Source organism: Hyperoodon ampullatus (genome assembly GCF_949752795.1).
Source record: "Hyperoodon ampullatus genome assembly, chromosome: 2".
Classification (NCBI taxonomy): Eukaryota; Metazoa; Chordata; class Mammalia; order Artiodactyla; family Ziphiidae; genus Hyperoodon; species Hyperoodon ampullatus.
Window position 1 is genome coordinate 57,176,518 of NC_136915.1, and position 13,760 is coordinate 57,190,277.

Here is a 13,760-nt window from a genome sequence, read left to right on the forward strand (position 1 = left end):
GAGTACAGCTGTGTCCTTTAATAGCAAAGTACTTCCGGGGAGTACTGTGTATGCTCTTTCGTTTCTTTAATAAAATGCACTTTATTCCATGGTATGGTAGTATAGATTTTCTTTGTTTACATTTTCAAATAAGCAATGGCACTCTTTAGGAGGTGATCTTATTGTTCAGATGGCATTCCGATCTGTAGGTAAGTCATTATGATTTGGAGGTAAGAAGAATGCATTATTTATGTTCTCTATTTCTGCTTTGAGAGCTTTATAGCAGACCAGATCAACTGAAGCCCTCAGGATCTCTCCTTTGCTGACAGAGAGGGAAATACTGATGTACCTGGGAATTACTCACTCCTGTAATGTTAGATCTGGAGGTTTGGGAAGGTGGCAGGGAGGAAGGCTGAGGGAGGTGAGGTCCTTGGCTTCCCCACTGCTTCCCCCCACTTTTAACCAGAGCATTTCTGCTTTTATCTGTTTTTGATTCTTGGAAGTCTAGGTAAGATTTTATTTGGGGAAAGAGAATGTTTCCCTATTATTTTCTTTTCTTTTAAAGTTTGCAAACCAGTGATGCCCTTAATTCATAGATGAGAAAACGGAGACATTACTTTATAGCCGAGGATGTTATCGTGGATGATGGTTAATTTGGGAACAAAAGGGTGGTTATGTTGATGAACGGTGTGAGATAGTGAAAGAGTTTGTAAAGATCAAGACAAGTGGACTGCTCTTCACAGACAGAGGGGCTGCATTTCCACATGACGAAACATACTGACCCTGTAGCAGCCTGGAAGATGAGGGTCTAATCTGTTACTCCAAAATCAGGAGTGGTACAGCTAGTCAATGTCACACATTTTGAAAAAAGATACCACTGTTCTTCACCATAATTTCCCTACAGATTCGAACGTTTGTTGAAGATGTGCAGATACTATTTGGAGTACAATATAGGATCCTTTGTTTGTATTTGCTTTGCACTTCATACAACATCCAAAAGGTTTTATATTCCTTCCAAAAACCTTGTGCTCCATCTCAAGAACCTTTGTTCATTAGGTAAACTCTGACAGTTTTCTATAAAAGAAAGTTATTTATGTCTTTTAAACCATGCTTGGTTATTTAGTTGGTATGGGGTATTAAATCGTTTGGGGGAGTAGCCATCATTTACCTTGACTGAGCTTCTGTTATGTGCTAAATGCTGATGCATTGTTACAGACCCTTCAATTTAGTCATCTCATTTGTTCGAACTATGAAGATTCAAACTATGAATGCTCATAGTTTGAATGAATGACTAAATGTATTCATTTAACAAACCCTTTTGAGCTCTATTCCATGCCACGCATACTATTTGATTTCTCAGTTACAGTGATATGTAAAAAACACTACCTTTCCTCACACAGATCTGCCTAGTGATGGGGAAAGACAAACACATGATTACAATAAAGTGTCACACATATTATGATAGAAGCATGTTTAAAAGTTAGCCCGGAGAAATTTGTTCTTTTTTCCAAGGGATTTTTTTTTTTAGTGTCTCTGTGTCACTATACTAGATGGAGCAGATAGCAGGGACCCAGACAGACATGGCGTGTACACTCATGGAGTTTATACTTTAGGTGTGAGTAATTAACTCAGGGGGGGCCAGAGAAGAAGGAAAGTATTCAAACTCTCAGAGGCAGAGCAGTATGAAATTCCTGAGCAGGCTCTTGAAGGATGATGAAGAGTTAACCAGAAAGACGAGGTCGGGGGTGGAGGAAGAAAAGCGGGTAGAGGGAAGGTTGGAGTATGCAGGTACTCAACGTTGCTGGAGCAGGAGGGGTTTCCAGAGTCACAGTGGAGACCCTCTGGACTCGAAAGCATTTGGATCTCTTAATTGCCCCTGTGTTTACAGATTCTGGAATGGATTGAAGGCAAAGAGAGAAATATCAGAGCACTTCTGTCCACGATGCATACCATGCTGTGGGCTGGGGAGACTAAGTGGAAACCAGTTGGCATGGCAGACCTGGTCACACCAGAGCAGGTGAAGAAGGTGTACAGGAAGGCTGTGCTGGTGGTGCATCCAGATAAAGTGAGTACAACTTGCTCTCCCCGACAGCTTGTCTGGTCCTCCTGTCGTTAGTTCACAAGTATGCGTCAAAGCATCATACTTTCAACTTGTTGCTTAGAAAATTTATATAAAATAAATCCCATGGGCTCAAAAATGTATTTAAACAAATAGTTATGCTTTATGAAACAGAAGAAAAGGAATCAAATAATATATAACAAATAATGGAATGGGGGCTTTCCTTAGATGTAAGGTTCACCACTGACTAATTTTCAGGGAACAGATACAAACTGTGTCTTGACTTATGGGTGGGCTAAGAGCTGGACAGGAATATGTTCTCCTTTAGAGATACAGCAGGATATTTAGCCAGGATTATAAAGTGAAAAAGCTTTAGAACGTAGTTGGCAAACTTGGTGAGAATTAACAAAATATTCAAAATGGAACTAAACGCTTCACTATATTGATTATGCCAGTTTATGTTTTCATTGAAGTACATACACATATATGTGCTGCACACTGTCAGAAACTTCAACTACTGGATGGCACAGTTGAGATCACCATAATACACAGAAACCTCCCTGACAGAATTGGGTCCCTTGCTGTCTTATGGACTGACGATACCAGTCCTATGATGTGAGGCTGTGACTGAAGTCCTGCTTGGGAACACATACTTGAATTTGATGTATTTGATTTTCATCTCTCCACACTTTTTATGACTAATCTGGTTAGTATTAAAGAAATAATGTGTTTCAGTGAATCAAAGAGAAAGGGAAACAGCCCAGAAAAATTCACAAACTGTATGCCTATGTTATGGGTCTCCAAGAACTTTTTTTAGAAATGGGAAAATGGAGACTTCCCTGGTGGCACAGTGGTAAAGAATCCGCCTGCCAATGCAGGAGACATGGGTTCGATCCCTGGTCTGGGAAGATCCAACATGCCATGGAGCAGCTAAGCCTGTGAGCCACAACTACTGAAGCCCGTGCACCTAGAGCCCATGCTCCACAACCATAACAAGAGAAGCCACCACAATGAGAAGCCTGAGCACCGCAAGGAAGAGTAGCCCCCGTTCGCCGCAACTAGAGAAAGCCCGCGTGCAGCGACAAAGACCCAACGCAGCCAAAAATAAATAAATAAATAAATAAATAAATAAATAAATAAATAAATTTTAAAAAAAAAGAAATGGGGAAATGGGATTTTCAAAATATAGCTAATCAATTGGAGATAGGCAATCATGAACCTTTGTCATTTGGTAGATAATTCTGGAAATGGAGATACATTTTGTGCCGCCCAGTAACTTCTCTATTACCTACTCAGTGACTGATCACTACTACCATATGTGAATCCCTAGAGGGAGGGCTTTCTGGGGAGGTCATAGTAATTAGGGGCATGTAGATGGGGCTGTAAAAAGAGAAATGGCCTACCTAATAGAAAAACATTTCTTTAGAGCCCACATATTAGCAGTGAAAAATTTAATAGAAATAAAACTTCGGTCTGTGGTATCTAATGTGTGTTTTTGTTTTTGTTTTTCTATAGGCTACTGGGCAACCTTATGAACAATATGCAAAGATGATTTTCATGGAGCTCAATGATGCCTGGTCTGAATTTGAAAATCAAGGCCAAAAGCCCTTGTATTAATTTATGAGCTTTTCCATCTCTGCTGCAGATCTGTGCTAATGCTTAATGTGTGTCACAGTTCTGAGGTTTTCACAGGTGAACCAAAAAACTCCAGCAATGTGTATCCAGTACTTAACTGTTAAGTTACTCATAAATTAATTCCTCGTTGATAAGGAATGTGGATGTTTGTTTTCTCAGATCCCCACCATAAAAGGTCCAAAGCAGGAGAGGAACTTTTAGTCAGATGAGCTTGCAGAGTTTTACAGCATTCCAGCCTGCCCTTTGGGGAGCCTACTCAGCGTTTTGTGGGGGAATGGAAAATAGAGGCCACCAAAGGCATAGCACCCATCTCAGTGTCTGAGGATAGGATGATGAGCAAAAGTTATAAGATTACATGGTGGACTTAAATGGTTTTCATATTTTCTTGGAAAGATATAATTTGAGCAATGGCTTTACATAGACTCCAGGAACACAAGCACCAAGTATCTTTTTCAGTGGAAATTTACTGTGGTCTCTAGCATAATACTGTATACTTCTTTTGGTCAAGAGGACTGACAGATGTAAAAGAACCTGAATTATGTGGGAAGTGATTATATTATAATCCAGTGATTACTACCAACGCTTCCTGGATAAGCCAAAATTTCATGAAAATGCTGGCTAAAGAAAAATAGGGACTCTGAGAGTGTAGAAATCTGTATTCCTGGTCAGAAAGTTGGGCTGCTACCTTCTTTTCCCTTTAGAAAACTGTATGCTTGAAGAAAAAGTCTTAATACCATAACAACAACCTGATTGGAAAGAAACTTCTAATTTTGCCATTAGGCTTAGTGCTTTTCCTTTTGCTTAGCAGAGAAAATGCTCTTTGCTGGGAGCAGGTTGTGAAGCAGTTTGGTGCATTCACAGTCGATCAGGAAGGATGTGTAGTATGGACCCCCTTGTCCTCCGGGTTTGTGAGTAGCTGTGGGAAGAGAATAGACACAACACTAACCACTAGTAACCAGACAGGGGCAGTTGCAGAGAGAGAGCCAAGCTCCCTTCAGACTGAGTCTGACGGCTTGTCAGGACTGGCTTTTTGAGGAACCAGGTTCCTTTTCCCACCTGATGAAATTGGACCCCTTGGATTATTACAGTGGGGTTTATTGTTTGAAAAGTTGCTGGGGGTCCACAGGAACAACAGTCACACAGGGACATCTGTGAAAGTAAAGCAAGACTGAAACCTTTGCAGACTTCAGACTGGTTGGATTTCAGTTCAGTGTTTTGGCTGTTTCTCATTTTAAGGGGCAAGCAGTTGTTCTTATCCTGTGACTTTAGTAGATCTCTTTGGGTGTGCACACACACAGTGTGCAGAGGATATATATGCAAAGCAGATGGCAAAAAAAGATCTCCATTCTAGTCTTAAAAGGTTCGTGCTCAGTATGGTAGAAAGCTTTCAAAACTTGTTTTTAAAAGACAATCATTTTTTTGTTTCTATTTTCATTTTCTTGTGGCAGACTGTACCAGAAAAGCAGCATGTCAAAAATACTTTATGTTCTATATACAACTCTCTCGTTCTTTCTCTTCTTTCTCCTTTTCTTCCATCCTTCCTCCCTCCCTCCCTCCCTTCCTTCCTTTCTTTCTCTCTTTCTTCCTTTCCTTTCCTTTCTTTCTTTTTTTTGTTATAAAGATTCATTATTTATTTTACCTTTTGCTGACAATGTGAAACTCACATAAAATGTTCTCTTTTTAAATATACAGCTGTAAACTGTTCAAAGTAACCATAAAAAACTAGGTGTTATTTATTAACATATTATAAAATAATGTTTGATGCAGTATGTGCTTGTCTTATTTAAAACTGGAATGTGAGACATGTTGCTGTGACTCTTTTTTCTCATTCATATTTGTAGATATTGTGTGAACTACAGTATATAATGATAATAATTAAAAGGATATTATGTGAATGTCACATACATTTTGAAATGATAGAACTATATTAGCTTTGTATCATGTTTGGATAATTCATCAATGTTCACAGTTTAAAACATCATTAAACATTATGTAATTAGCAATGAGAAAAAAATCTTACCTAACTTAAATTTGGGATGTTCCCTATCTCTTTTCCGGATACATTATAATTCTGGACCCCTATTCATCTCAAAACTCTTAACATATGCAGACCAACAGGTTTTCTCATTCCTTTTAAATACCTGGTTGTGACAGAGCTCATTGTTGATCAGATTCACTGTTTCGTTCATATTTATTGTAATATATTTTTTGTTTTGTAAATATGTTACACCAACAAAATGTGATTGGTCTAAAATATTTGTAATGTATATTAAAAGGCTCAAAAATATTTGTAGAAATGTAAGTTATTTTTGCACTCATGGGAATATGATGACAAGCTTGAATTATACCTTCTGATTCACTTTTAAGAAAAGTTATGGAGAAAGAATATGAAAAGCATATAATACATTTGCACCAAAAGATGATCTGACAGGACTTCTCGGTTTATACTTTAACCATCCCCCGTTGCCACCCTTGCCCCCATACAAAGACACACTTTTGATCATGCTGCATGAATGCTATGTTTCAAAAAGAATCAGCATAGAAATCCTGGTGTTCTAGCTAGGATATTAATGCATTTGTGTGCTGAGGCAAAGGGATTGATCCTGGGAGTCTGAGACTTTGTCATAGAAAACAGATCGTTTAGGTGTTTAAGAAGAGAAGCAGCATGTTCATTTGGAAGCAGATGTTGCAAGTCAAAAGCATTTGAACTATCAGCGTTGTGTCTCTGTCTGGAAGAACGTTCAAGTTAGACCCTAATGATGCTGATGAAACACTTATTGTATAAGGAATAAACATGCAAGTTGAATTCCAGAACCAGCTATCGCAGCAACAGGACAGTTTCCCTGCTGGAAACATCTACTGGGGAATTTAGGTCAAGTAGACAGGTTTTGGTTGTTCTATACATAAACCATGGTGTTTCAGCATAATGGTACAGTGTTGGTTTGAGACCAAAAGGCTGGGTTTGAATCCTGGTTTTTCCACTTAAGGACTGTTATATTGGGCAAATTGCTTAAACTCGCTAAATCTTAATTTTATTGCTTGTAAAACAGGGACAATTCTAGCAACCCTGCAATGGAGGAATTAGGGATTGTGTATATAAACTGTCCCTAATCAAGTGGGTAGGTACTCACTAAATAGTAGCTATTGTTATTGTTACCGATAGTCGATAAAACAAAGTATCACTGCAGGTCGGTACTGGGGCTGGAATTACACTGAAACCTCAGGTGGTAGGGAGTGGATAACATGCGTGGGAAAAGGCAACCAGAAGTAAAATGTGCCTTAGCCCTTTTTTCTATCTCCCTGGGCTGACAGAGATCTGTCTGCATAAAATGGCAGACTTACATTGTAGGTCCTGTAAAGGGAGTGGCTATGTGTAAAAAAGGGGTGGTTAAGATTGAGGAAGGAAAATTAACACTGACTGATTACAATAGTGCTGCATTGAACTTGCATTTAACTTAAGCACTGACTTGAGAGCCACCCCAGTGCAGATAGGATGCCACTGCCTCTATCTTGAATGCACTACCCTAGGTGCTGTTATATATATTCATTTTCTCATTTAATCTGCAAAAAGTTCTGAGAGGCATGTTTTGTAAATCCTAGCTCAGGAAATGGAAGCACAGAGAGGTTTACCCAGAGCTGAGGTTGAGGTTAGGTCTTTTCTGTAGGATAGGGAAAGATGATACTATATACGGTGAACTTTATTAATATTTGTGAATTCAACCAATATTTTGTGTATACTGTATGGGAAGATCAAACTAATAAATAAATTTGATTGCCCTGTTAAACATTAAGGGATGTTATTTCTAATTACTATGGCAGTTCCTGCCTTCTTAGTGCATAAGATCTACTATGGAGAACAGTTCAAGTGCTGACTGTCTGACTTCATATTTAAACTGTTTAGGGCTTGATCTCAACTAGTTACTATCTGAGCTTTAGTTTTCCCATCTGTAAAGTGGAGATAATAAAACCTAGTTCATAGTGTGAGAGAATTGAGTGCAAGGAGAGAATATAAAGATTTATCCAAGAAGTCCTGTGTAGTCCTGGACAGTGTGACAGAGGACATGGATATACTTCTAAGTAACACAACTGATGGCAAGTTGGGGATAGAGTTCAGCTTCTAAAGTCTTACTTTCTGGGGTTTTTTTTTGTGTGTATGTGAAAGTTGTTTCCTTTATTTTATTTATTTATTTTTTGAATTTTATTTATTTTTATACAGCAGGTTCTTTTTAGTTTTCTGTTTTATACATATTAATGTATATATGTCAATCCCAGTCTCCCAATTCTTCCCACCCCCCCACCCCGCTTTCCCCCTTTGTGTCCATACATTTGTTCTCTGTATCTGTGTCTCTATTTCTGCCTTGAAAACCAGTTCATATGTACCATTTTTCTAGATTCCACATATATGTGTTAATATACGATATTTGTTTTCCTGTTTCTGACTTCACTCTGTATGACAGTCTCTAGGTCCATCCATTTCTCTACAAATGACTCAATTTCGTTCCTTTTTACAGCTAAGTAATATTCCATTGTATATATGTGCCACATCTTCTTTATCCATCCATCTGTCGATGGGCATTTAGGTTGCTTCCATGACCTGGCTATTGTAAATAGTGCTGTAATGAACACTGGGGTGCATGTGTCTTTTTGAATTATGTTTTTCTCAGGGTATATGTCCAGTAGTGGGATTGCTGGGTCATATGGTAATTCTATTTTTAGTTTTTTAAGGAACCTCCATACTGTTCTCCATAGTGGCTGTATCAATTTACATTCCCACCAACAGTGCAAGAGGGTTCCCTTTTCTCCACACCTTCTCCAGCATTGGTTGTTTGTAGATTTTCTGATGATGGCCATTCTGAGCAGTGTGAGGTGATACCTCATTGTCGTTTTGATTTTCATTTCTCTAATAATTAGTGATGTTGAGCAGCTTTTCATGTGCTTCTTCGCCATCTGTATGTCTTCTTTGGAGAAATGTCTATTTAGGTCTGCCCATTTTTGGATTGGGTTGTTTGTTTTTTTAATATTGAGCTGCATGAGCTATTTATATATTTTGCAGATTAATCCTTTGTCCGTTGATTCATTTGCAAATATTTTCTCCCATTCTGAGGGTTGTCTTCTCATCGTGTTTATAGTTTCCTTTGCTGTGCAAAAGCTTTTAAGTTTCATTAGGTCCCATTTGCTTTATTTATGTTTTTATTTCCATTACTCTAGGAGGTGGGTCAAAAAAGATCTTGCTGTGATTATGTCAAAGAGTGTTCTTCCTATGTTTTCCTCTAAGAGTTTTATAGTGTCCGGTCTTACATTTAGGTCTTTAATCCATTTTGATTTTATTTTTGTGTATGGTGTTAGGGAGTGTTCTAATTTCATTCTTTTACATGTAGCTGTCCAGTTTTCCCAGCACCGCTTATTGAAGAGACTGTCTTTTCTCCATTGTATATCCTTGCCTCCTTTGTCACAGATTAGTTGACCATATGTGTGTGGGTTTATGTCTGGGCTCTCTGTCCTGTTCCATTGATCTGTATTTCTGTTTTTGTGCCAGTACCGTATTGTCTTGATTACTGTAGCTTTGTAGTATAGTCTAAAGTCAGGGAGCCTGATTCTCCCAGCTCCATTTTTTTCCCTCAAGATTGCTTTGGCTATTCAGCATCTTTTGTGTCTCCATACAGATTTTAAGATTTTTTGTTCTAGTTCTGTAAAAAATGCCATTGGTAATTTGATAGGGATTGCATTGAATCTGTAGATTGCTTTGGGTAGTTTAGTCATTTTCACAGTATTGATTCTTCCAATCCAAGAACATGGTATATCTTTCCATCTGTTTGTGTCATCTTTGATTTCTTTCATCAGTGTCTTATAGTTTGCTGAGTACAGGTCGTTTACCTCCTTAGGTAGGTTTATTCCTAGGTATTTTATTCTTTTTGTTGCAATGGTGAATGGGATTGTTTCCTTAATTTCTCTTGCTGATCTTTTGTTGTTAGTGTATAGGAATGCAAGAGATTTTGTATCCTGCACCTTTAGCAAATTCACTGATTAGCTCTAGTAGTTTTCTGGTGGCATCTTTAGGATTCTCTATGTATAGTATCATGTCATCTGCAAACAGTGAGAGTTTTACTCCTTATTTTCCAATTTGTATTCCTTTTATTTCTTTTTCTTCTCTGATTGCCATGGCTAGGACTTCCCAAACTATATTGAATAACAGTGGTGAGAACGGACATCCTTGTCTTGTTCCTGATCTTAGAGGAAATGCTTTCAGTTCTTCCCCATTGAGAATGATGTTTGCTGTGGATTTTTCATATGTGGCCTTTATTATGTTGAGGTAGGTTCCCTCTATGCCCACATTCCAGAGAGTTTTTATCACAAATGGGTGTTGAATTTTGTCAAAACTTTGCCTGCATCAATTGAGATGATCATATGGTTTTTATTCTTCAATTTGTTACTGTGGTGTATCATGTTGGTTGATTTGCATATATTGAAGAATCCTTGCATCCCTGGGCTAAATCCCACTTGATCATGGTGTATGATCCTTTTTTTATTCTTTTTTGTTTTTTGGCGGTACGCAGGCCTCTCAGTGTTGTGGCCTCTCCCACTGCGGAACATGGGCTCCGGACACGCAGGCTCAGTGGCCATGGTTCATGGGCCTAGCCACTCTGTGGCATGTGGGATCTTCCCGGACTGGGTCACGAACCCGTGTCCCCTGCATTGGCAGGCAGATTCTTAACCACTGCACCACCAAGGAAGCCCTCCCTTGTTGCTTTTAATACTTTTTCTTTGTCTTTAATTTTTGTCAGTTTGATTACTATGTGTCTCGGAGTGTTTCTCCTTGGATTTATCCTGCCTGGCACTGTCTGTGCTTCCTGGAATTGGGTGGCTATTTCCTTTCCCATGTTAGGGAAGTTTTTGACTATAATCTTTTCAAATATTTTCTTGGGTCCTTTTTCTCTCTCTTCTCCTTTTGGGACCCCTATAATGTGAATGTTGGTGCATTTAATATTGTCCCAGAGGTCTCTTAGGCTATCTTCATTTCTTTATTCTGTTCTGCAGCAGTGATTTCCACCATTCTGTCTTCCAGGTCACTTATCCATTCTTCTGCCTCAGTTATTCTGCTATTGATTCCTTCTAGTGTATTTTTCATTTCAGTTATTGTATTGTTCATCTCTGTTTGTTCTTTAATTCTTATAGGTGTTTGTTCTTTAATTATTCTAGGTCGTTGTTAAACATTTCTTGCATCTTCTCAATCTTTGCCTCCATTCTTTTTCCGACGTCCTGGATCATCTTCACTATCGTTATTCTGAATTCTTTTTTCTGGAATGTTGCCTAACTTCACTTCATTTAGTTGTTTTTCTGGGGTTTTATCTTGTTCCTTCATCTGGTACATAGTCCTCTGCCTTTTCATTTTGTCTGTCTTTCTGTGAATGTGGTTTTGGTTCCATAGGCTGCAGGATTGTAGTTGTTGCTGCTGCTATCTGCCCTCTGAGGCTATCTAAGAGGCTACTGCAAGCTTCCTGATGGGAAGGACTGGTGGTGGGTAGAGCTGGGTGTTGGTCTGGTAAGCAGAGCTCAGTAAAACTTTAATCAGCTTATCTGCTGATGGGTGGGGCTGAGTTCTCTCCCTTTTGTTTGTTTGGCTTGAGGCAAGCCAACACTGGAGACTACGGCTCTTTGATGGGGTTTTTGGCGGACTCCGGGAGGGCTCAACCAAGGAGTATGTCCCAGAACTTCTGCTGCCAGTATCTTTGTCCCCGCAGTGAGCCCACAGCTGCCCCCCACCTCTGCAGGAGACCCTCCAACACTAGCAGGTGGGTCTGGTTCAGTCTCCTATGGGATCACTGCTCCTTCCCTGAGTCCTGATGCGCACACTACTTTGTGTGTGCCCTCCAGGAGTGGAGTCTCTTTTTCTCTCAGTTCTGTCGAAGTCCTGCAATCAAATCCCACTGGCCTTCAAAGTCTGATTCTCTTGGAATTCCTCCTCCCGTTGCCAGACCCCCAGGTTAAGAAGCCTGACGTGGGGCTCAGAACCTTCACTCCAGTGGGTGGACTTCTGTGGTATAATTGTTCTCCAGTTTGTGGGTCACCCACCCAGCGGTTATGGGACTTGATTTTATTGTGATTGTGCCCCTCCCTCCTACCATCTCATTGTGGCTTCTCTTTGTCTTTGGATGTGGGGTATCTTTTTTGGTGAGTTCCAGTGTCTTCCTGTCAATAACTGTTCAGCAGTTAGTTGTGATTCTGGTGCTCTCGCAAGAGGGAGGGAGCGTACATCCTTCTACTCCCCCATCTTGAACCAATTCCTCTCAATAAAGGCCCCTCTATTATTGTCGAGGAAACATAGAATGCGTAAGTAGAAGAACAGTTTTTCAGTGAACACTTGGCAAGAGGAAAGCAGATTTTCTCAGGATGGTTAAAGCCTCTGGCAAGATGGCTTTCTCTTTTAAGTGCTTTGTAAACTGGAAGGGACATCTGGTATGGGCAGAAAAGTTGTTGGAGACAATGTCTCTGCATTTTTCTGATTCCAGACATTACCCTGGGACAAACTCCTTACGTTTTTTGCTTCTCACTATCTTCAAGTTTCTTACTGCTAAGCCCAAGGCAGTACTCAAACCAAGCTGTGCCTCTGAAGTAATGTCACTTTTCTCCAAAATCATTTCCCTTCCATGGGACTGACCTCAGGCTGACATGGAAGGCTTCGGCAAACCCTTACATATGGTAACCTAGACACCTGCTGGGTGATTGGGAATGGAAGGGGAAATGGGAGATTTGACCCCATGGAAAATCATCAATTAAGGAGAGTCTTCCTCATGAGTGCAGTTTTGCACTTCAGTACGGGAGCAAAAACCCAGGCTTCCAGGGTTTGGGTGGTAGGCACTTGCCCCTGAGTGCTTTAACTCAACATAGGGAAAGAGAAGTTCTCAATGACCCTGAATAGATTGCAGGCTACAAAGTAAAGAATGCAGTGTAATTCTGGATCTGCAAGCTCTGCAGTGAGCCAGGGATTAGCAACACAGTTTTGTTTGTTTGTTTTCTGGTATAGTCATTTAATGGAATGTTACACAGCACTTAAAATGAATTAACTAGAGTTTTCTGTATCACCATCAATATATCTCAAAAACAGTGTTGAAGGAAAAAACAAATTATAGAAGCATGTGTGATGCCATCTATACAAAATGTAATCATGTGCAAGACAATTTTTTATACATTTATATTATAAAAGAAGTATGTATGGGAATTATAAATAAATTAAGAATAGTTACCTCTTTAGAGGATAGGAGTGGAATAGAATTGAGAGGGGATGACAGGAGTCTTCAACTATATATGTAATATTGTATTTCTAAGTCTTGGTGGTATATACATGGGTGTGTGATAGTTTTTTTTTAAATTTTTGAAATTGAAGTATAACTGACTTACAATATTGTATTAATTTCAGGTGTACAACATAGTAATGATCACCATAAGTCTAACTACCATCTGTCACTATACAAAGTACAGTGTGATTGATTATATTCCCTATGCTGTATACTACATTCCCATGACTTAACTTATTTTCTAACTGGAAATTTGTACCTCTTAATCCCCTTCACCTGTTTTCCCCACTTCACATGCCCCTCTCCTCTGGCAACCCTCAGAGCAACACAGTTTTTAATAAGTGTACTTTCCATCTATGAGGAGAAATGGGAGGAGCTAGAAAAATAAACTCACAAGTAATTAAACGTTGTGTTGAGACAATAATATGCTCAGTGTACAGTTTTGAAAAAGGGAAGGGAACCGAGCAGGGATCCTGAAAGGCGGTGGTGGTGAGAATTTGTACTTATACGGTCAGGGGAACCTGGATTCCCACGAACCCCTTTATCTTTCAGTCCTGTTGAAAATTAAGAAAAAGCAATAGAAGAGGAGCAGCACCATAAGGTGGAGGGCTTCGCAGCTAGAATAAGAGATAAGTGGCCCATAATCCAACCTTCTCCAAAGAGCTGTGTGAAGCAGGGAAGTCCTATCTCTTCTCATCCTCTTTCCGTAAATGTAAAATGAAGCGCTTGGACCAGGTGGTATTTAACGTCTCTTGCAGATTGTATCCGCCAAGAGAACTCTCCGTTCCTGTGAG

The 13,760-nt window shown here is 39.5% G+C and overlaps 1 protein-coding gene across 1 annotated transcript in view; it reads left to right on the forward strand.

The window, feature by feature from the left end:
* DNAJC6 (DnaJ heat shock protein family (Hsp40) member C6) overlaps nucleotides 1-3,738 on the forward strand; it is a gene marked incomplete at its 5' end in the record, with an annotated part of 92,278 nt that extends 88,540 nt beyond the window's left edge. The window contains 2 exons of the mRNA XM_079726963.1: nucleotides 1,868-2,044; nucleotides 3,554-3,738. Of these exons, the coding sequence (XP_079583089.1) occupies nucleotides 1,868-2,044; nucleotides 3,554-3,655 (279 nt within the window). The 3' untranslated portion in view covers nucleotides 3,656-3,738. The remainder of the gene's footprint in view (nucleotides 1-1,867; nucleotides 2,045-3,553) is intronic.
* Nucleotides 3,739-13,760: the final 10,022 nt, after the last annotated feature.